Here is a 25282-nt window from a genome sequence, read left to right on the forward strand (position 1 = left end):
AAAAAGAGGAGATTGGCCGCTAAACGAAAAAAGCGTCCCGTTGCTCGCGTATTTAATATTCCGAAAAATGAATAATTTGCTCGGTCGTGTTCTTCTGAATGCTCATTTTCGATACATTGTTTGTGATAAATAAACAGCAGCAGCAGCAGTAGCAGCAAGCAGCAGCACACAATCGCCGGCACAGAGTGTTGTTGGTGGTGGTGGTGTATATTGGAACGGGTATCGATCGGATCGCGATATGTTGCGCCTGTGCATGCATATCAAAAATGCAAAATATAATAAACGCTAAAATTGATCTATTTATTATTCAACAGCATACTGATTAGACGTTACGGACACCACTTTTAATATGCAAGCAAAACAGAAGCAACGAGAATGAAACGCCGCTAAAACGGAGGCAAAGATACAAATGCCAAACAGCGAAGACACAAAAAAAAAAACAACAGACGACGATAACGACGACGAAGATGATGGTTATTGCTACTGGGACTGCGCCTCTTAACTTAGGCTCGTGCAATTTCGCATGCATATTTTAGTCAGACAGCAATTTTTTTTCTCTCCTTTGATTTTCGCATATTTTTGCGTGCTTCTCTCTGTATCACTCATTCTGCCGGCATTCAAATCAATCTGACACGAAATTATGACGAACAGGACAATGTTGACGCTCGTCACAGCACCATATTTATGCATGCTGTCGATGCAGCTACTGTTTTTTCTTCCTTTCTTAAAATATCCCTATCGTTGCATTGTATCACATGTCGGCTGGATATGTATAAATGCGTAAATCGCCTTGACGATGAACAGTAGCTAAATTTAAATGATAATGTGACCACACCGCTATTATTTATTACTTGCTTATTATTGTTGTTATTATTATACATTAGGAGCGCACACAGCACACATCTTGTACACACAGCACAAACACACACATCCAGTTCTCCCATTTATTTATTGCTTTTATTTGCCTTCTGTCGCGATTTCATCGTCAACTTCTCATATTAATCGAATCTTTACTTGATTATTTCTGCGATGAAATAATTCAACATGATAACATGGAACATGGAAATGTATTCCCTTACTTTACCTTACCTTTCTTTCTTCATACAAAATCCTCGGAGGCAGCTGATGTACCGAGATTATAATTGTGACCGTAATTTAGTTTCGTTTTATCGCTTTGTTTATCTATATTTGAATGAAACGATGAACGAATGAAAACCTTATAACTGCTTATAACATGTTAAGCAGCTGCTCCACTCAATCCATCCTCGTGACAAATCTGACGCACAGATGGCGCTCTTCATTTTGATAGAGTGAAAAAAAGTGTTTAGTAGTTAGCAAATATTGAAACGTATGAAATTTTCCAATCAAATTGAAGAAGTTTTTCAGCAGTTCGTTCAATTAATTGAACTTTCATATTTCAAATTTAACTAGCTGAAATGAAATCCAAATAACAAATACAAAGCTCAGTTGTGTTTCTCATAATTATACATAAATTTTTATTTGGTAAAAATGGTTTGTCAAAATTAATGTGTTGCTTCAACGTTGTGCGAATAAAATCTAAATGTTGAATGGACATTTGTCTATATATTAGTATATCAATGTGTTATGGCATCAAAATAAACGATCAAAAGATGTGCACAAAATAGGAAAATCTTCTCAAATAAATTTGCTGTTCTATTTTCTCTGTTTTCATTTTAAATAGATAATAATTTTTTTCTCTTTCAATAAATCTTTTCAATGATAACGGTTCTAACTCAAATTGTGTTGACTGATCAAAACGATTTTTTTTAGGTATCACCAATAATCATAAGTAACATTATTATTGAATATTTTATAAACATACAAATCAACTTGCCCTGTATTCAGTGTATTTATCTTTTACAATAAAAATGTTCCGGGTATATTGCGACACTTACATAAATGCTATTTTTTAAACGCTTATTATTTCGCTTTGCTAGGAATCTCGATTGCTGAGTGCAAGATACACAGACAAAAAAATCACTTGAAATATGGCTTCGATTGTAATTAGGAAACAAATGCACAAGGAAAAACCGTATTTCCATGGGAAAATGTGTTCACTGTGCAAAATATGTATTCTACTGCATTTAGTGCGAAATCTGGCGACACACAGTTCAATACATGAATATACGCAATAAAATGGTAACATCTAATCAAATGATAAAACGCATATTTGCTCTAATGACGTGACGTGTTTGAGGCGGCAAAGTACCATTGGGAATGAACACCATGTGCGCTAAATGACATCGACAAAACAATGGGAAAAATTAAAATTGTCAATTTTAAACGGGTGTTCCATTCGTGAAATCGACTTCAATTTCAAATAAGCTTGCGTGTGACTTCCGGCGTTCGCGTTCCATGCGATCTAAATCGAATGTGGTACATTCATCGCTGCCACCACTGGATGAGCCATTACCATTCTCATTACCGGTCTGAGTGCCACTTTCATATTCACCATTATCGTTATATCGTGATTGAGTGTTAACACCACTTGAAGTGCGTTCGTGTTGGAAAAATGCAACCTTATTAACAGGTGTCTGTTGTTTGGCTTGACGTGGAAAATGTTGCGAATAAAATGTAGACATTTGGACCGGTTTACGTTGTGTGTTCGGTGAAAATGACGGACCATAATTGAAACGATTTGAAAAGCTGGCCGGTGAACCGGGTATTGCGTTTGGCCATTGCACAGACAAAGTGTCTTCACTCCCTGTGTACGCATCACGTTGACGGCTGTTGCGCGAGGCGAGCGTATCATAAGATTTTTTATAATAATCGGTGGTGGGATCAGTAAATTCCTTTGGCGCCGAAATAGTCGCCGTTTCTGTTAACGGTAATGTCATGCTCATATTGTACGGCGTGTACAAACCTGAAGCTGATATGCGCCGATTAGAGAACTCATCTACATCGTAGTCAATGTTTCTCTTAAGGAAATCGCGTGGCAGTGTGCGGCTCGCATACAAATTAGAGTCACGTGAGTTAATTCGACTGTTCGAGAAATAATTGTCCCGCGAGCCATTTAGTAATACGGCCGCCCGTTCGGTGCTGCCGCCAAAACTGTTTGTGTCGAATAAATTGTTCGGATAGGAGTTTTTAACACCACCACCACCACCACCACCGTTACAGTTATTCAAATCCTTTAGCGATTGATTTGAATTATAGACGTTGGTTACCTTTTGGTTTGTTCCGCTGAGATTTGAGTTACGTCGATTCTTTCGAATGGTCGCATAATTCTCAACAATAAATACGTCCTTTTCGGCCGCCCCATCGTATGTCGTATCAATGTAGTAAATATCCTTCGGTTTCGGCCGTTGACCGGCTTTCCGGCAAAATTCCATGAACAGTTCATCTTTGGATTTTTCACGATTTGTCAGAATGCCTTTATTTACGGCCATGCCGCCCGTATCATTCAAACTATCGTGGGATCCATCTCGTGAAATTGATTTATAGTCACGATTTTGCATGGCGTATTCCTGTAGCTGTTGTCGATTCATGGATCTCTTATTCAGTTGCGGTGTATACATGCGAAGCGGGTTGTGCGAATTAGTGTTTGCCGAGTTGAAACCGCCCGAACAATTGGAAAATATGTCAGTTGTGGTGGATACACTGCGTGTTAATGGGAATTCATGCGGCAAATCGTATGGAAATAATGTGCCCGGCGCTGGCTCCGTATACAATTCATTCAAGCTCTTCGCCAAGTTTTTTTGTGTTGCATCGCATTTCGGTACGGGCTTTTCGAAAAAATACCTGCCACCAAAAATGGCCATTATGTCAATTAGAACATAGTACGCAGATTAGAGATTTAGAAATTGCCAACGAAATAGAAAAGAACTCACCGGCGCTGTGTATGCGGCGAGAAAAATGCTTTCGGAATGGTCGGATGCTTATGACATTTAAAAGGCGGCGGCGCTTTAAATTCCTGTCCAATGGGATTAATTCGTTTTTCGTCTGGCTCGTCTTTTGCTGTGCTGGCGTACATGAAGCACGGAATTGCCTAGATAATTCAAACAACGATTAATTCTCACGCTCCAATTGAAAATGTACGTCATACACGTGCAGATGGAAAATAAAGCCCATTCCGTATATTCTACGGTAGATTACCTTTTCGCGTCCGATCTCACGTATTTGAATGAAGAGGAAAAAATTCAAAGTGCCAACGATTTCAGCTGAAATACATCCGACTATGAATAGAATGAAACTGTGTCCATACCGATAGGTGAATAATGGCGTCTGAAACATCGATCTGGGTCGCAATTTTGATCCGATTTCCGATTTAAAGAGTGAAATGTACATGATGATTCCAATTAGCATTATCAAACCTAAATAATTTTCATGCCAAAGAAGAAAATATGCATGGCTTTTGTTATTAAAGGGCTTTTGAACTCTTTTTTACTCTTGATTGCATTTTCCGTTCGCTTAAAAATAGGGAAAGAAAAAAAACCGGGCCACTTGCTCATTCAATTGGCTGGAAAAATCCAAGTCTAATCGTTGAAAGGTGCTTACCTGCAATGATGAAAAAAATTCCGGAAAAGAAGAAGAGAACGCTGTGCCGTTGCGAGCACATTGCCACCATCAGAATAAGGTAGCTAACAACTAGAATGAATCCGGATATGAGAAAAAATGGCGTTGATTTTATTACGGCATCTGTAAAATTCAAAATGGAAAATCTTTTAGGTTAGTGGTTTTTTTCTATTAGGCCAATCAGCCAAAGCCTAATCGCGGAAATTGGGAGTGAAAGTAATTCTTGGTGTTTTTTTTTTTTCAAAATAAAAATTGATCCCATTATATTTTCGTTTGCTGGTGTACACACTATGGAGAACAACAAATGTCATCGTTTTTGTGCTGAATGCTGCGAAAAGCTGATTTAGAGCGAAAAATGCATTCTGTACAAAATACCTGTGTGTGCGGCTTGCGCTGTTGCCAGAACGATTGTCAATGCCGGTGTAATTGCACACAAAGAGAGAGAGAGAGAAATGCTTGCGAGCGATTTTACATTCGGTCCGGAATTTGTCGACGTTTCAGCTTTGGCTGCATGAAAAATCGTTTGTACGTTTTGCTGAATGCGAAACCAATGATAAATTTGCGGTGCTTTTGTGCACAATTTTATGAAACAATATTTTGTGTCTCAAACTCGGCAACAAACTCGAACTGAATTTCAATGAGAACACGCGCTCTCGCTCTCTCTCTCTGTATGTTGAAGTACACAAGCTTATTGGCTAAAAATTGTCGTGCATAGTGTGTCCAAAGTTTGTACCTACAATCCATCCGATCCTACAATCCATCCGTTCATTTCAATGAAATCACCTGATAATAAATACATAACCGTCATGTGCTCGGACAAAATTAGCCGTTCTCTTTTTTATGGCCGATTTCGACAAAATCAAATAATGGCATTTCACATATACTGATCTGTTCCAAGGGATGTGTAAATTTGTGTGCGATGCCATAAACATGTGTAATGTGTATGCAGTAGTTGTGAATTGTTAATTCATTGCCAGCCGGCTGAATGCAGTGTAACCGGTTGGATGGTATTCGTCATGGGAGACAAGCGATAAGCCATCGCTATTATGTGTTATTCTACTGACTTGTGCTCATTTTTCCATTGAAAAGTGCCCTACAAACGGATGTGCTCTGCAGCCGTTGCCGTCGTTCGGGAGGGAGATAGAGAGAGTCTGTAACGAAAGTGACTTTTCACCGTTTCCGTGCGTTTTACTATTCTGCTTTTTGTTTGCACCACTCAAAGCCTCAATTCCCGTTGTCAAACTCTTCGATTCAATTCATTTCAATTCAATTCCGCTGATGCGAATGATCCTTATATTGTTATCGATAAACATTCCCTAACAACGGCAACACAACAATGAATCTGACAATCTAGTGCTTATAAAAAGCCATCAATTGTTTGTATTCAAACAGCATCTTCTCTGGATTTTTCCCATGTTGACTCGCTCACACAACTTGAAACAGAAAGGGAGGTCTTGTAAACAAATGTAGTGGTACTCCAGAACACTACACACACACTCACTCAGTCTCGTACTAATTTCACTATCGGACAATGTGGATAATTTAGTTTTTGCAATGCACGAGAATTATCAACGTTTATCTATTTTGTTCGCTGCGCATTCATTCTTATAATCATGGAGCGTAAACATGGTGGATGCTGCAGCCCTCTTTCCAATCGCCTCATTCACAATGATTCTCAGCTACACTATGACACAACAAAAACATCAGCAGCAGCAGCTCTGCCATTCATGCAACATTCTCATCGAATAACCATAGAGAAATATTGTACAAAAACGAGGATTGGAGCAATGGTGCCTTCGGCATTTTTACTTTGTTATTTTTTATCCTTAATCAACACTGCGATTATAAAATACTCGCCGCCTGCTTTTGTTCCAACTTTCAATAGCAATGTTTATCCATTTATCGGTAAACAGAATAGACGAACACAAAAAAGCATAGAAAATGCATTGACTGGACATGGTTACCATGCAGATGGAAACTATTCTATGGTTTTTTGCTACGTTTTTTTTTTGTTCAAATATATTTAGTTAATTTTCACCAGCATCGGTTCATTCTAAACGATAGTTGAGTGCAGTTCAGTTTGTCGGCCGGTCGCTCAATAGACACCTTCATTTATGTAGATACAAATACGTATACATATGCATGTTGGTCGGTCACTAACATGAATTGACCTCAAATGCAATGTGGTGTGTCTATAGTGTACGCTCTGGCTAGAAAAACAAGTAATTACGACGAAGAGCAAAACCGACATGCATTGGTGTGTCCATGATAGCATCATTAATGCTACATTTTGTCATATATGACATATTATATCTAAATAAATGGAATTTGATGATGTCTTCATGATAACCGACTTGAATTTACTCTCTTTTCAATCGATTTTATATTGATGATACGACTTTTCTCGATTGCTCTCAATAAGTTTGGATTTCAATCACATTTTCTTGGCACAGCTATAAAAGCAATGAAATATTGACTTTGTCGATTTAATCCGAATGAAAAAGCATCTGACGTGTGTGTGTTTTTTTTCCGAGTCACGGAAGCACGTTCACATGTACAAAGTCCCCATTCACTTGGATGTTGCATTAACTTAGAGAAGTTACCTTCCTCTTGACTTCCTGTTTTCCGTCGAAAAAACAAGCAAATTCAATTAGAGAAAATGCATTCGATAACATTGCAAACGTGAAATGATTTTCTTCATATATATGTTGCCGTCCTATATATGTTGCCTTTTTCATCTGCTTATCGTATTAGACCGGGACTCTGGGAACGCACCATGTAAATGTGATTGATGTTCACTCGGATAAATAAAATGTAGCTTGATTCTGAGTGCACATTTGTGATGGGCGTTAAGGCAAATGATTAAATCATTCGCATGTCAATTTTGATAAGCTGTAAAAAAGAGACACTCAGAGACAAAGACACAGAGACAGGGACAGAGAAAGAGAGAGAAAATGAGCGGCCGAAGAGCTGGCAAACACAATAAAGAAGAGTTTTCTTGGGAGAATCGGATTTGTGGTACAAACAAGGGAAAACATGGAACTGTACATTTTCCTTTCAATTAAATGCCATCGAGGAAAAAGCAGTTGCCTGAAAATGGACGAGGAAACTTCGAATTTCTTTCCAAAAGCCAAGCATTAGTTGAGATTGTTTTGTTTTTACAAACCATCAATTGCAACACAATGAGCCGAGTGCAAAAAGTCTTCGATGCATTTCAGTGAGCTCATTGATCGCCTTTCGGTATCGGATGTCGGAAATGAACAAGTGTGACTTTATGAGGCGGTGGGGAGGGAGGACTCTGAATGCCATAAAATATGACTTATACATTGTTTGGTGTAGTAAACCCTTGACAAATCCATAGACGAGTGCGTACGTGCGGTGGGTTAACTTGGCACATGATCGCGTATATCCTCCGCAACTTGTATGTGTGTGTGTATAAATAACACATTACATTTATTGTTATTGCAAAGCGGTCTGATAGATGATAGCTGCATCCTATATATTTATATTTTCCTATTGAAATATTCATTGCACGCACATAAATTACGGCCAATTTCACTGATTTTCGATGCGGATAAAAACCGTTTAATTAAACAGCATTGTCGGAATTTCCGAACGGAAAAGTTTTTAAAACGAACGGAATTTATTGCAAAAATGTTTCTGATAATTCTAACAATGCCGAACAGCTAGCAGTGAGTGAATGCATCCATCATGTGGAAATCTTTGAAAAATATTTCATCTCAAAATTGCCAAATTTCAATCGTTGCATTGAATACATGACTGTTTATCAACAAGAACAACAATAAACAAAATTCTTTGCATACACATCAATCACAGCTTGCGTGTGAATAGTCATCGTTTCGATGCTCCGTTTAAATACTCCACTAATTTGATAGTATTCGAACTATGATTTTCTATTCGAACGCGTTCGTTCATTGAGCACTCGATGTGATGAGCTAATTTGTGAAATTCACTCAACTGTGTAATGCCGATCGGAATTAAATGGTTTGCTTCGATGAGTTGATGATGAATTGAGTGTGCAGCATTATCATCACGTTGAATGCAGTAGCCGTAGAAACCACCGGTGCTCTGGTAAACAATGCGGTCCAATGGAAATGGCTTGCTGATTGTTTTCATTGTGTTCGGTTGGCGAATGTATTTCAAGCATTTCAACAACGGCTCCAGCGAGTAATTCTTTGATTTATTTTCAGCAAAAAACCATGAGAAAATTAGGAATCTATTCGGCTTGTTTTTGTTTTCATTTTCGACGAGCAGCTGCATTTCCATATCGAACACCCGTCCATTCACTGCATGCACAATGTTTTTAGATGACGATTGTGTTGCAATTTTCCGATGCCACAAAAATCGTATCGCACTGAACAAATATTTCGCGCCAACCGCATCACCCGAAACAAATGGAATGTTGCCAGCTTCGCTATAGATCGCCGTCATTCTGACTGTATGTTTTTCGTATCGGAACAAATGCAACAGAAAAAAAACGAACGATTTTTTTTATTTTTATTTTCATAGCTGGCAGTGCGTAAATCAAACGGAAATGCATTCATTCATTAGTTGTTTTCACTCTCTCTCTCTCTCCCCATCGATAGTACTCTTTCGAGTGAGAGACAAAGGAAGGAAAGGAAATTCACAGTCATTTGTATGCAATTACCATCGTAGCCCGTATTTTGGAACAGCATTCGTCGTGGCCAATTCGAAAAACCCGTCCATGTTATCGGCTTGTTCGTGGAAAACTTTTCCGCAAAATTTGTTTCAATATTTGTCGGGAGTCTGTTGCATTCGATCGACGCTGGGCAAATAGAATGTGTTTTTATTTTTATTAGCATTGGAATACGATTTGAACGAGTTGCAATGGCGAAAATCAAATTCGACTTTACCTCCAATCCACGGAATATCTTTGATGGTATTCAAAGCGATTGGATTGTTTTGTGCTTGCACTTTTTGCCCTTTCCCGTACATGTCTAATCGATTTCGATCTGCATTCGTTTCGACGTGCAAAAGATACAACCAAATCAGCATTGCCAAACAACAAAAAACCAAATAGCTAGCGGGATATTCATCCAAAAGTCGCAAAAAAAATTTAAACATTTTGGAATGAAGTTTCGTTTTCACCGATATTTTGTTTGTTTTTCGCTCCGATCGTGTGCGGACGCGGTCATCATTGTGTGCAACTGACTAACTCTCAAAAGAACTGAAATAATTTTCTTCTGAGAAGGCACGGCCCACTAGTCGATTCATCGACAAATTGTATAAAGTGTACGGCGCAAACTGAGTGGTGCTCACCAAGAGCAATATAGCTGCCAATATGCTAAATTCAATTTGGCGGTTGGTAACCGACGGTTACTAAGTTTCAAAAATTCACTCAATATATATGAAATGCTTGCGAGATACAATTGAGTTAAAAACGTATTTCTCGATATATGTATTTCTTTCTTTCTTTCTTTAATTCTCTCTCTGTCTCCCGATTTGATAGTCTTTTGTTCGCTCGTAGCGTTTGATTTAATGAAACGAAATGTCAAAAGAGAAAGGAAAATCTAATTCAAAGTGACGTAAGTTGTACAATCCAAAATTGCACAATGGATTTATTGCGATATCGTTGCTCTCGCTCTCGCTTCCTTTCCCTTCGTTCCTCTTTCGCCTTCAAAGTTTTTATTATCGTTCTGCCATTGAGCACTACTTTTCGATTCAACTTTCAACAAAGGAAGCAATAATACGTACTTGAGTCTATTTTCACAGATCAAAATAGTTTCTCAAGTCGCACTCGCCTCATCTGTCTTGCAATGAATTTTCTGCAGCGGTGAAGTGTTTCGATATTGAATTGTGTGTGATATAGCAGCTCTTGACAGTCAGTCAGTGAGATGATGGTGGTTTTTCCACACAGTAAATATGACAATGCGATATATCAACAACTGAGCCCTACAACGCCATTGTATTGATGCAATAATTTAATTTGATGCCTTTCAGAATTGTGTTGTCGCGCGCACACTCTCAATCTCCGATGAAACTTCAAACATCAAAAGAAGGATGAACGATCTATCAATAGTTGCATTTAAAGTGCAAAAGCGAACATCTAAATGATTCCAACAGAAAGGAAGTTTTAGCTGCTCTTCAATGAAGTGATTATATTGCTTTTATAGCTGGTAAAGTGCATTTAAATTACATTTAAACACTTTTGCAGGAAAATTTACTGTATGACGCTAACTGGCAGAGGCAAACACATCGATTTTCTATAGCATCGTTCAGCATTGCCGAGCATACATCGCATCCAAATCAACAAGCAATAGATGAGTAGCAGAACAGAGGCTTACAGCACGCTAATCCACTTTCCCATCAAGACTAACACACATGTATAAAAATAGAAAGAACATCCATCCTGCAAATATCCTGTGTGTAACACAAATTCATTCACTTACGAACGGTAATTTAATTTATCTGTTTGCATTTTAGTGCGATTTGCTTCGTCTGCAACTCTCCTGGTAAATAATTAAAGCGCCTTATTTTGGCGCACGCAAATACTAACTATCTTTCTGGCGACAAACAATAAAATGCAGAAAACCCATGAATTGCGCCTTAATTTGCTGTATCTAAGTGTGATTGTCTCAGCATGTGTATGATGGTCAAATGGCATTGCACTCGGCATGGTATCTCTGCGCACAAACACTGACAACGTTCTCTGCTATCTGCGAAACACCAACTGACCATACAGTAATTATCCGAAAAGCGAGCACGTTTGCCACACTGAACAAACAATGATTTTTTTCGGGGTTGCTTTTGTATTCTGAACTGCCAAATTTCCGTTCCCTTTAGCAGCGGTGTTCAGTGGAAGTGTGAAACTGCGGCGAATATGGCCACAACGACCATTTCTATGGGAAATCTCAGCTCAATGTTTGCCATTCAATCGCCATACTAACAGCAAATACGAGCAAAATGACCAAAGGGAATGCGCATAACGAACAATGAAAATAGAAATCTCTAAACAAAAAACGAAACAACAAAAAAAAGAGCCTAGCGGAAGAGAGAGAGAGAGAGAGAGAGAGAGAGAGAGAGAGAAAAACGTAAGAAGTCGCAAAGTAATAACATAAAAAGATGAGAATCTTTCCTATTCTTTACATCGAGCTTGGCGACAAGAAAAGCGATGAAATAAAAGGTTGACATTGTTCGAGCCGTTGCTCCCCGTCGCCCAATATATTCACGCCAACACAGTTTTTTTTTCACTGTTCGTCTGTCGTTTTCACAACGGTTATATAGATATTTTTTTATGTGTATTTGTGTTTCTTCATTTTCATTCGTCCCAATTCGCTTTGCTGTTGGCAAAACATTTTCCCATTTTCCGTATCGTTTTTTTTTCTGTTCGCTTCGGGCGCTCAAATTTGTTTTGAAATTGTTTTAGAATGATACGAAATTCTATTTGATGGCACAATTCATTTAATACGAAGAATGAGATGGAGAGAAAAATCAGCGACTGCCGACTGCCGCTCAAATCACAAGAATGAAAAATGGACATAAAACAAAAATCGACATTTGATTTTATCGCGCTCGATTCACATTTTTTTCAGCGTTTGTATTTTACATTGTTCAATTACTGATACCACATCAGCCGCAATTGATTCAATTGAACATTCCGCACAAATAAAACGACACTCGTGATGAATGCACAGTGCACACTCACTGTAACAAATTGCACCAATTTCCAAATCCAATTAAATTCACATTTTCAACATTGATTTTGATTAGCCTTTAGTGGAATGGCAAACATGGAAAATGGAGTTGAGAGACAGGCTCAATTAAAGGGTTGTTTAATTACAATCATATCTGCATCAAAATGAAATTGAATTTTGAATACTGGCAACATGAAATCATGATAAAAATGCAATTAGTGTAATAAATTTGAGAACATCATAAGACATCATCTACTCAGCAAATTATTTCGATTAGTGCTCGAAACCTTGTTATCTGCCTGAATATCTGCCAGTTGATAGAAAAAATCTGAAATTTCAGTTTGAATATTTATTTTTAGCAATTCGAAAAAAAAAACCAACAAAGTTTGAGCTCAATGAACTTTTGTCCAAGGGATCGCATTCCATTCGAAACATAGTTGAACGGTTCATGTTAGGATCGACTATATCGAGTCGCACCGATATTTTGTTTTTATGTGAAAGAAGCCGAGTCTATATTTACAACAAAGAAGGAATTCGTTTGATTTGCTTTGCTTTGTCTTCTTTGTGTTGTTAAGAGTGTAACGTGAGGTTGAGCCACGCAAAGCTCGTCGAAGCTGCTTTGATATCACAAGTGAAAGCGATGAGCATAATGCAGTTGCGGCAAGGGCTAATAAGCATGCGACAGAGGAAATGGATTGTGTGTGTGTGTATGTACGGTGGCTGGCATTTTCTTTCACCGCCCCCTCTCTCTTTCCTAGTTAGTCGTTCACTGTGCAAAGACCATTCGCCAAGTTTTAAACCTTTGAAGAACACTGTGCAATATATATGCTAGAGCAAAGGAAATAGGATAAAAAAGCGTCTTTTTTTTAAAACGAATTGCTGCTTTTTATCATGTAGCATCAACACACTGGAGGATTTTTTTCTCACTTTATTCGGTTTTCTCCCGAATGATTATGCTAAATGGAGTTTACTATAAACAAAATGCTCTGAAGATATGGCAAATAATTTAGAGCATCTCCGGCATGAGTTCATGGAATTCTTTTTTTTCGAGTTACTAAACGAACGAACAAGCGTGGCGGGTGCGAGATCGTTTGTTGTTGGTTTTATGTGCCAGTGTTCGTGTATGGGTTACGGATTCACTTTTAGCACATTTTCGCTGCTCTGACACAATGTGCCATTCATTTACAACAATGTTTATGTTAACCGATTGAAGACCGCTCCAATTCACGCATGCCAACAACCCGCTAAAAATACACATACATGCTCTTTCACTCATTCGCATGAACTCATGCGGAAACTGGAATCCACCACGTGAACTAAAAAAAAACCGTTCGCATCCTCACATTAACGCTAAGTCATTGACTACTCGTTCAACGCTTACTCATTTGCTCTAAATTCAGTTTTTTCTCTTTAGTTCTTTTTTTTCAAATGTGGACTTGGATGAAAATAGCCAAAGTCGTGGTGAAAGCGAACTTTTGTTTAAGCCGCACCCTTTTTTTAAACTCAGTTAGCCGATAAGCCTCACCTTAAATTAATAAAACATTTACTATAGTGAGGTTTTTAGTTCTAGTTGACTCTGCGGATGTTAATTACACAAAAGCATGTCAATGGATGGACCCATCCGATTCATTCGACCTTTTAATTATTTCATTAAGTTGAAAATATGAACAGGGAATTCTTACACATGATATTTCCTGCATGTAAATATGTGTCGAATTTTCGACGTGCCATGCCATAACAAGGTCCAACCAATCCGAACGTGTTGATTAAATGCTTTCCGGTTTCAATTAAAATTTCAAGAGATACTCACAAGTATATTCACAAAATTCGTGGACAATTTTACCCAGTTATTCAGTGATATGATTCTCAAATTTCTCCATTTTCTCGGCACGATTATCGTTATCTAGGATGTTGATTGGGTGCACTGTGCAGTGTGCACGCACCAGTTTTGCGTTTGCCAAATGCAGCACCATGCACAATATTAACATCGTATCTCTTGACGAGAAATTACAAAGTTATTTCGTAAAATGTGGCTAATCTGCTGACTGTCAGAAGTTTGGAGTAAATCTATTCAAAAGTCAAATATTTTCTCTCTCTCTCTCGCCCCGATTTATTTCGGTTTTTGGTGTTATCGAAAACGCAAATTATGAGCATGGTGCAGAATTTGATTCATGCCTCGTCATCGATTCCTTGCGCGTTGGCACAACCCCATGCTCATTCCGACACAAACATCAAATGAATGCATTATCTGTATTTACTTATGTTCTATCTGCTGAACAGAAGCTGAAATACAGTCTAAAGTGATACTGCTCAAAGTGTAACGGGAGTATGTTGTATTTGCGAATAAATTACTTTTTGTTTTGATATGTATGTAACATTTTAGACACTGCTTGCACTCAACTGTAAAGACTGTCGTTTCAAACATATATTTGGCCCATGGAATTTGTTATGAATAAAACTTCTATGCAATATTCTATTTTGTGACAGATACCAAGAAAAAAAAATGTGAACACATTACTTTGACATATAAAATGTATATGGTTTATGTGCGTGGCGCGACGGTAGTGCCCGAAAGGAAAACACATTTTGCTGTGGTTGTCTGTTACAGATACAATTTCATTTCATTTCATGTCACTCAATTTTCTGCAAAACTATTTTACTTCATGCTGTTCATCCAAGGCAAACAACTCTTTTGCGTTGGGCCCTTTGCAGCCGCACTGATGGTGCTAATGCGCGCTGTTTGTTTGTCTGTCCGTTCGTTTGGCTTCTTCTTTCAACTTTGGAATGCATTTACCAACATCACAAGAAACAGTTACAACATTGTTTTAATGAAAACTGAATTGCTACCAGAAATACATCGCACAGAGAGACAGAGAGATGAAAATTAAACTGAAAACTTATTTTCACAGAAAGCCAAAGAGATTGAAATAGATAAAGAGAAAGATGGAATAATCTAGTGAACCGCATAAAAATATGCTTTATTTTCCATTTTTCATCGCCATTATTGTTCGGTGGTAGTGCTTCGTTTGTGAGTGATGACGACTTGAATTATTATTCAGTTGGTTTTATTCGTTTGTTAATCCAATCCAATCCCATTGACTTTAATTGTTGCAAAACAACAGCACAGAGAGTAAATTATTAAGCGATTTAACTATTATGGAGTTAGTAAGCAGTTGATTGCATCGTACGCCAAACACGTCCGAAAATATGCCAGAGACAAATTGTATTTCATGTACTTGTTCAAGTGAGACAGAAGTAATAATTGAATACTTACACGGAATGGCCATGGTTGAATCATTCGGATCTGGACTGTATTCATCCTTTGGGAAATAATCAATTTTTGAGCATTGGTATTCAACTCCTGTAAAAACGGCCAGAGAAAGAAAACATATTAATTTTTCATCATCTAACATTTACCCTAGGATATGGTTCATTGTATAATTATAATAAAATGAAACTATTCATAAATAATTTGTCGGTTTTTTTTCTCTCTCTCAAATTTTCGACCCAAAATGTGAAAAACAAGTCTAATTTTGGCTGGTTTTTCGTCCCCTAATCCAGTGAAATCGGTTGAAAATGGAGCGATTTGAAGAGGTATCTAGTATATTATTAAAATTGATAACCCCTTAAACGAGCGGAACTGCTGTATGCTACATCGAACATTTCGCACTAATCAAATATTAATCCGGTTAAACTGACAACCGCATTCGATGGCAATGTAGTCATCGTGCGTCTACGTGTTCATGTCTATATGTGTGTGGATGTGCTTGTATGCAACGCTTCAAGTTGTGACTAATTTTGGAAAAGGTCGCCTCTTTCACAAAGTGTCACAATCTTATCCATCAACGTCAATGTTTTGAAATTCGCTTGTAAGTAGTTAATTTGTTTTCACTGTTTTTCACTCGTTGATCGATGCTATTTTGATGGAATGAACAGAAAAAAAATCCTTTTCACTCTGACGACTATAATGACGACGACGACGAATAAAAATTAGATCTATCACATGGTTCGTATTTCGTATAATCTAATTGAGAACACCATGTAATGGCAATGGCAAACTTTGTAGAAAGTTCACGCTGAAAACATCAATACTAAATATTACATAAATGAATGGGAGAAAAAAACTCAACAAAATTTAATGTTTCAAAGAAAATGAATTTAAAGTCAATGCTGGTTATTGCATGCTTCGGTAATGAAATGACTTCATTAAAATCGATGTTATGGAATGTTCGGAAAATTGTTCGAAAAGTTTTGATGTACGCGGCTCAATCGAAATTAAAAACGAATGCTCCAGCACAATTGAATTAAAACGGTGCGAACAAAACTATTAACGTGCACACGAGATTCATTTTTATTGTTATCGATGGCTTTTAAATAGTTACAAAGAATGGACTGCGAATCCATATCAAATCGTGCTTAACGAATGCACAGTTGCTTGGCAACTTAAAATAACAACCAGGTATGTTGCGAATCGAAAGAAGGGAATAATGGTTATGGTTGCTGTGCAATCACCGAAACGTGCAAAAAGGCGTTCGCGTAGAAATATGGGAAAATAAAATTTAATTTGATCATCGGAGCAGTAGCAGCAGCAGCAGCCACGAGCTCGCACAAAAAAAATAATAATAGAAAAAATATATAACAAGATTGACTGGTAACCCAGTTTACCGCATAGCGCGTTCACATTAGCACAAGTCAAGCATTTTGCATCGTGCATCTTGTTCAATGTTGGCACGCACACACCGTTCAACTTCCATTCTCCCTTTCGCTTTGTGATATGCTTATTAGTTGCTCGAGATCTTGCTACGGACGAGCACGAGGACGACGATGGTGCTGCATCTATATTCCATAATTGCATGACTCATGGGATCGGCGTGCACGCGGGGGGCCCAACCAAGAGAAAAATGCCTGCGCTGGTTGATCAATTAGATTTGCGTGCTACATTGCCATAGCACTCTCGTTCGCTTACCCATTCGCTCACCGGCACAGCAGCTGTACAACAGGAAATGATTTTGTGTCTATGCGACGATAACGCGATAACACGGGCACAGAAAACGGATGCAAATTTACATTGGATCAACGTTGCCTTTTCGCTTCATCTTCCTTCATTTGCTGTCAATGCAGTTTCTGTCTCTCGCGCTCAACAACAATAAAGAACAAACGAACACTTTTTCCGATCTTTTGCAATGAAACGCGCCGTGAAAGCTCATTTATTTCATTATTTGTCAACATTAAAATAATGAAGAAAAACTAGATAGCATCCAAAAAAGGCGTATGATAATGATGATGATGAATCGTGTTACTAATAAATTTTGTACATATCCGCTCTTTGAAATTCCTGAAAAAGCGAGGATGAAATTTAAATCGGGTTAACGTAAAACGGGAGATTGGCCTAGCTAACACATCGAATGAAATGCGATGAGAACGAACAGTATAAGGAGGGCGAGAGAGCGAAAAAGAAAAGTGAACGAGATGAAGAAAATTGTATGCAAACTTTTTAGTCAATAACCTTTGAGCTTTCGGCATTAATGTGATAAAGTGTTCGTACATACAATATTCGACTTGGTGCATCCACCAAATGCCTGCTACTTGTAACTGCTAATGCTGCTGTGAAGTACGTGCGTCTTGTCCCACAGTGTTTGAGTGCTTGCCATATCTGCTTGAATGCATCAATTATAAAGTAGTCGCATTATGTTTGTTGTCTTTGCAAAGACTCTGAAAACACATTTGAGCTTCGGCAGACTTATGGGTACTCGGCCCTTTCGTTCTCTTTCTTTATTTTTGTCGTCGTTATCATAGAAAAAGATGTGCATTGAATGTAAAGTCTGTCGACTGCAGATCCTTCATTATTCGGAGGGAAAAAACCACGAAGTGGCATTTTTCACAGAAAATATATTCTCTTGAATTCCACTGATTTCACTCAATGATAAATATGCTTGCTGTTCTTAAGTTCAATGACTTGAACTTCGTACCGCAAATCAACGACGTCATATTCGCCCACAGGTGTGTCAGAAAACAGAATTGAATTGAATATATTGTATGACGAAAAATCCCTTTGCTTTGTTCTAATTTCAGTGGATCGTGCATAAAATCACATTCAAAATGGTTCAAAATTGAAGAAAACCTGGAAAATTACCTTGAGCAAAACAGAGTATCCAAAGGCTTGATTTTGTTGTCTTCAGAATGTACATTCCATCGTCTATGGCATTGTTATAGTTGATAGTTCCATTGAAGTTGGGATTTCGGATTTTTTCCTCCGTTAACAGCCATTGAGGTCCAGCGAGCGAAGCGATTACAATTGCAACAGCAAAACTTTTGTCGGTTGTATTCAGAATGTTGTTCGTATCGTATCGTATCGTATCGTAAGCGAAATATCCCCAAAAGGAAAAGCGCCAAGGAAATGAGAAAAAAAAGCACATAGAAACATAATATGAATGAAAAGTACAAACACAAAATGAGAAGAAGAAGAAGAAGAAGAAGAAGAAAGAAATTTATAAAAAGCGGAGGAAATTTACAGAAATAGCCTCCTGGCAATGACAAAAATTCATGGAATTCAATTATTGCACATAGTTTACATTTGGTGCCGCCATAAATATTCAAATGAAGGAAAATTGCAACACAATAGCCACAGACCAGCAAATAAAAAAACCGAGACAAGAAAAGATACATTAAACAAATTCCTGCCGACGAAATGTGCTAAAGAAAAACGAAACATCAGCAAACATTTTTGCTGCCACACACACACACACACACAATAACAACGCACGGAGGAGTCACAACAGAAAAAAGATGGGCGAAACGTAGCAATGGGAAAAGGAAACGACGAGACCGACGACGTCGTGCTTGTTTTTTTTTTCTATTCACGGGTTTATTTTAAATGGAGAGCATCAGATGTTTGTGAACCAACCCATATTTTGTTATTTTGCAAGCATCAGCATCGGCAAACAAACGGATAAATTTAACTTTGGCATAAGCATTGATCAATATTCTTTTGAGTTTGATTCGAAAACCAAAGCATCGTAATTATCGCACAGAATAATGAGTATTGCGACCTAATGAGTATTAGGTTGCAACCGCAACAGTGATTCGAATGCTTGGGCGTCAAAATAAAGTTTGGTAAAGAAAAAAAAGGTTAACAAAAAGGTTTCATTTATTCTATTAGCAATGTTAGCAGGTTTTTTTTCTGTTTGTTGGTTTCCACTGTCTGAATATACTAAAACACCTGAAAATCAGTTTCAGGATTTTTGGTGTCGATTGACCAACGATTTCGTGCGAGCATAACGTTTAAACGTAATGCCAAAGATAAAGGGCTCATAAATTTGAAAACAAATTACAGTTCATTTTCAAGTACGCTTTTTTTCTGTCTGTTCCTCAAATTTATTTTCTCATGGTTCGATGCAAGGGACAATCCATTTTTATGAACAACACATCCGAGTGAAAAGAAAAACTTTTCGTTTTATTCACAATGCTCGAGCGGAGAGTTGTATCTTGTGCTATGCATGTTGGTGCTGCTGCTACTGCTGCTGCTGCCTTGTTTCGAGACGTCGGAGGTGTTAGTTGCTCGAAGCTCTATCGCTTTACAAATTGTTTTTTAAATGATATGTGTTCACCGTTCACAGGGATCCAGTATTCGCTGCACAGTGCACACACGCGCTTTTTTGTGCTTCCCCAGTGATATGTTGTATAGCACCCGTTCACAAGAGCATTTAGAGCATTTCCATTGAAAGAAAGAGGGACGGAACGGGACGGGACGAATGAGTGCATGACGGCGGTGCCGTTAGCATTTAACGTTCATGTACATTCATAGCGAGCAACATGATCTAGTTAAGTTTTAAATAAACATTTTATTGGAACTGTGTGCAAAATTGACGGGAGAGCGAAAAAAATCATAATACACATTACATACATAGCGAAAGAACTTTGTGTTAAACTAATTCTAACTTTGGCGCTTTTCTCCGGAATGATTCCTGTTAGCCGACGATTTTGTTTGGTATACGTCGTGTGAAAATGAAGTAGTTCTGAAAAAGGAACCATTTTAAAAATCTGTTTCGACCAATTGACCAACCAAATTCGAACGAATGAAATGAGCGCAACAGCTACATATGTGTTTCAACAAATGTTGCGAGATGCAGTTTGTTGCTTGAAATGGCACGGCAAAAAAAACTTTATTATTTATTCATTATTGTGTTGTTGTCGCTCACAATTGCAATCGAATATAAAATTCTGGAGCAAAACCTCGTTGCCACTTGTTGGAAAAGGGAATATATATAGTAATCGTATGCAGCGGAAGGTTAACGTTTCTGCTACTCTTCAACGTTGGAGGAGAAGTGCAAAACTGTGTGTTTAAATTCGAATGAGAGGGAAAAAAGTAAGTGTATCGCTTAATTCGTGAATTAAGTGAAAATGTATTCGAAGCACATTTTGCTAGCAATTTGATATGCGGATAACTGAATATAAAACGGGAGCATCAACTGACTTTTAATTCCCAAACGTTTTTCAATTTTTCTCAACTTTGTTTTGTGGCTGTTGTTGTTGTTGTTGTTTTTTGTTGTTGCTCGCCATTTTTCACGACTAGAAAGAATCACGTCGCACATCATACACACACAATGTATTCAGCAACCGAACCAAATTAAATAAGGTCGAATCCTGAGGTATATCAACTTTTACAGCTGCGTTTTTCCACCGTTACACATATATTTTTTATCTTCTCATTGTCGCAACTGATGAGAAAATTGTTCCATAACTAAACACAGAGGTATGAATATCCGAGAAAAATGCACTGAACAAAAATGTTTGTGTGTGTGTGTGTGTGTGTGTGTGTTTACCGCAGTATGTGCGGAAAATGCTGCACTTAATAATCAAATCGCATCATACGATTCGTATGTGAGCCTGAATATTTTGCTCTAATTCACTTGAAATGCTTCTGCTCGGCACGTTCTTGTTGTTCGGGTGTAAATTTTATAAATTGCGTGAATATAAATTGTTGGTTCATGTATAAACAAACGGTAATTCAAATCGATGGGTTATTTAGCTGGTGGCAAATGTCATTATTTTGAATATATTGTTGTAAGATGTGCATAAATTTGATTTACACTTAACATGAATGAATGCGACAATGGTCAAATGTTCCGGAAATTGAATGGAGAGTAAGAGAGGGATATAGAAAGAGAGAGCGTGTTGTAGTTGGCCAATTGCTGTTAACACGTTCCACATCGAAAGCTCTTTAAAGTCTTTTCCATCTTCCTTAGTTGCGGTTGTTTACACTTTATTTGGCACGATGAATGTGATCTGATTCATTATATTATTGGGCGGAATTTTCATCTTGAAAGTGCCGTCTGTAAAAGTGAACGTGTGATGTGTGCTTGTGAATGGGCCCCCTATCACAAAAACAGAAACCGCTAAAATGCTCGTTTGGAACTGATGCTGTTCTAAAATGTGTTCTGTTGAGCCAAGTTTAATTCACGGGATTGTTGTTGAATTCAACACGCGGCCATATAACTGCTGCGATATCGTCTGTGCTTTAAATAAATAAGTGCGAAGCGAGTAGCTTCAATCCATTACGCAAATACATCACTTGTGGAAACCAAAAGTTTATTGCAGAAAATGATGGCAAAAGTTTTATTGTTGTTAAATTGTCTCTCATAATACTTCAGCATCCAACAATTATTATTATTCGAGTTTTTGAAGAAAAAATAAATGGTCTTACCGTAGTAAGACGAACTTTTTCGCAGTGGGATCCAAATACTCTCTATATTCAGTGATCTGTTTCACAATCAATCCAAATAATAAATAATAAAATTACAAATAATTTATCAATACAAATAATTTATCAAAACATACAGAACTATTTCAAATGGTTTGATTTAAAATCAGATCTTTCAAATGAAAGTCATGTTTGTATTCATTCGTATAAAATTTAGATATCGATGAATAAAAAAATTATTTCTTAATATTAAAATGCCCTTCAAAACTAGTGATATTTAGAAATTATCGCGTCACGGCTTTTGGAAAAATGCTCAAATGTTGGATTAAAATGAATTCAAACGTTTCTTTTAACTTTCATACAAAAGTGGTATTTTCCAAGGGATTTGGAACGAAAATGTAGAAATGATACCAAAGCCGTAGAGAAATAAATATTATGTTATTCAAATAGCACACACTCAATATTATAGCGACATCTATTATTAAAATAGCTTGTAGTAAATGCATTTATAGCATTTCCCTGTAGTTGCGATGTTTCCTATTAAGTTCCCTTGTAGTACTGACACATTCATGTTTGACACTTGTTAACTACATACCACAGGGGAATTTAATTGGTAACATCGCAACTACAGTGAAATGCTATGAATGCGTTTACTACAAGCTATTTTAATAATAGATGTCGCTATAATATTGAGTGTGCACTGTTATTTTATAACAAAGACTGGAGTTTGCGCGATGAAATTTCTGAATTGTATGCGTTTTGCAAGCTTTATGCACAAAAATTCTATTCCAAGTGGAAAAAATATTGCGAGTTGAAAATATCACCGCGAACAATTGCATTTTTGACCCCATTGAGTAGGGTTTACAAACGTTTCGACAAATACCGCAAACGGTGTTATAAAAACGTTATTTTTCTGTAGTGTTTTTTTTTGACAGTCCAAAATACCGCAGAAATAACGATAAAAAACGAAAAAAACGTTTTTTGGGCGGTATATAACGGCTCTGTAAAAAAACGTTTTTAAGAAACACTGAAAAGAATAAGGCGTTTTTAAACCCTACCATTGAGACTTCAGATACGGTCGATTGAACTGGAAATCGATCCTTCATAAAAAATTAAGTGATATATAGTTGCCAATAATCTTTATAAGGTGGTTAGTTTGTGAGCTATGACCGATTTTGTACGCAAAGTGTGACCATTTCGGAAATTTTCAATATTTTCACCTACAAATTCGAATTTGATACTGAAATCATGGGAAAATGATATAATCTTGCTCTCTAATTCTCAATATTTTGATGAAATAATAGCAGTTTGATATGATGAAAACCATGTAGGGGGGCTATTTTAGGTATCTTCCATAGAAAAGTATGAATTTTCAGGGATTTTCAAAGGTTGGCCATAGGCTAGGTTATCCTAGGCTATATCTGAAGTGGGTGAAAATCTAATGGTTTCTAAGTCTAAACAAGCCCAAACTTTTGCCATCACCAGATCTCATTTATCTCGACTGGTCGTTGAGCTATCGTGTTAACAAATTACATTAAAAATTTTGCGTACAACGTACGACGTGGAACAGACTCACAAAACATCGCTCTAAAACCCATTTTTTCGTGTTCTACGGCCTCGAAAACGGATAGAAATCATATTTCTGGGGTCTCTTAAAATTTGGGCCAAATGCAATACTTTTACGCAGTCCACGACATGGGCCTGCGAAAAAGTAGAACGTGAAATAAGCCAAATGCCAGATTTTGTCGTACAAGAATGAATTTCAGCTTGAGATTTTACGAATTATGCCAAGTAAACACGTCCATTACTATGAATTGTGTGCGATTTTCACAAGTATCGTTGGTGAAATTCAATGAAAACCTCTATCAATAATCAAAACCAACGAGAAAATATAAAACTTGCGACTGATTGACTGAAACTTTGTTGTTGCTCTCGAATCTCTTTGTTCGACTTTCTAGTGAAATATGAAATGCAAAATGCCAGTTTATATTTATGAGCATGCAACGTGTAAATAAGACCAAAAACAAGTAAATAGTAGAGTTGTTTGCATTGTATTTTAGCTACCTGGCTGCCACAGGTGTGCCAATCCATAATAGATAGCTGTGCTTGTAGTTTGCTGATGGAAATTGATGTGTTCGAGTATTGTTGAAATGGTAGTGCTGAAATTGTCCGCAATCATTGTTCATATGCGATGAAGCATTTTTTAGATTATGAATGGATGTCGAGGTGGTCAATGGATCCGGGCCAAGATTGATTTGATCAAAATCGGCATCGTTTCGATTGTTGGTGGTTGGATACACGGTGCTCGCACAATGCCCAGTTGTAACGGCATTTGTGATTGCATCGAATATGGAATAAGATGTATTGCCAGCGCTGGTCATACGATTGCCGTCAGAAGTTTCTCCCCTCAGCTCCACATTTTTATCATTTCCACCACTGTGGAAACTGCCACTTTTTACGGCAATTTTATGCGAACGATTGCAATTATTGTTATGAATGTTATTTATGTTGGTAAAGTTCTGCAAACGACCACTTTGCAAGGACGTTAGATCCCCGTTTGATGTGCAAATATAATTGGCGGCATTTTTGTTGTTGTTGCTGCATGTTTGCTGTTGCTGCTGCGGCTGCTGGTGTTGCTGCTGCTGCTGCTGCTGCTGTGCGGTCGTCGGTTTCTGGTGGAAACAATTTATATCTGATTCGATTGCGGGCAATTTTCTTTGATACTGATCATCGTCGAATAAATTTGATGCGCTTGAATTTATGTGGTACACATGCGATGATACCGTTACTGGAAACTCTCGCATTATTACACCGTATACACTTTAACGAGTCTCGTTCCAAATTTAGCACGAGTTTTACGATTCTCTCTGATTGATAAAAGCAATAAATTTACATTTAGACGCACTTTTCCAATGAAAACCATCACGATTTCAAAGACATAATAAATATTCACAATATTGCATATTCATCATATTTTACGCGACTTTTGGCACACAATTTCATAAGCTTTTAATCCAATGAATTGGCATTTTCTCCACTATTCTTTTCCCCCTTTTCACGTTCTGACCAAAACATAAATTATGACTCCAACAAAAAAAAAACACAATATTAAGTTATTTATTTTCGATTAGACTTGATTGAGAAGTAACACCAAAAACAAATCGTTGCAAAGGAATTCAAATAAGTGAGACGGTTTCAACGAGAGCACTTTCTCAAATGCGTGTGTATCGTTCGAAAATCAGGCGGCAACTGACTTCTAAGCCGTTCATCGTTTGCAGCCACTATTCTCAACGATTTCCAAGTAAATGCTGTGTGTATGTCCAAATGTGTGTGGGAACGGAGACCATTGATTGAAAGAATTTTCGCAAAT

The 25282-nt window shown here is 37.5% G+C and overlaps 1 protein-coding gene across 3 annotated transcripts; it reads right to left on the reverse strand.

The window, feature by feature from the left end:
• Nucleotides 1-1467: 1467 nt before the first annotated feature.
• Nucleotides 1468-25282, reverse strand: LOC129570024 (uncharacterized). 3 transcript variants are annotated; one of them, XM_055449377.1, is made up of 8 exons: nucleotides 24866-25148; nucleotides 23977-24779; nucleotides 18346-18521; nucleotides 15487-15573; nucleotides 4519-4659; nucleotides 4117-4334; nucleotides 3852-4009; nucleotides 1468-3762 (listed from the first exon to the last, which is right to left on the reverse strand). In XM_055449377.1, exons 2-8 carry the CDS (start codon nucleotides 24714-24716, stop codon nucleotides 2301-2303), a joined length of 2982 nt encoding a protein of 993 aa, XP_055305352.1. In that variant the 5' UTR covers nucleotides 24717-24779; nucleotides 24866-25148; the 3' UTR covers nucleotides 1468-2300. The 3 variants fall into 3 exon arrangements, with proteins under 3 accessions (XP_055305352.1, XP_055305351.1, XP_055305353.1); XM_055449376.1 differs by having other exon boundaries at nucleotides 23977-25282; XM_055449378.1 differs by having other exon boundaries at nucleotides 4519-4608; nucleotides 23977-25148.

Source organism: Sitodiplosis mosellana, unplaced genomic scaffold (assembly GCF_009176505.1).
Source record: "Sitodiplosis mosellana isolate CC-2019 unplaced genomic scaffold, AAFC_SMos_1.0 Smas_scaffold_47, whole genome shotgun sequence".
Lineage (NCBI taxonomy): Eukaryota > Metazoa > Arthropoda > Insecta > Diptera > Cecidomyiidae > Sitodiplosis > Sitodiplosis mosellana.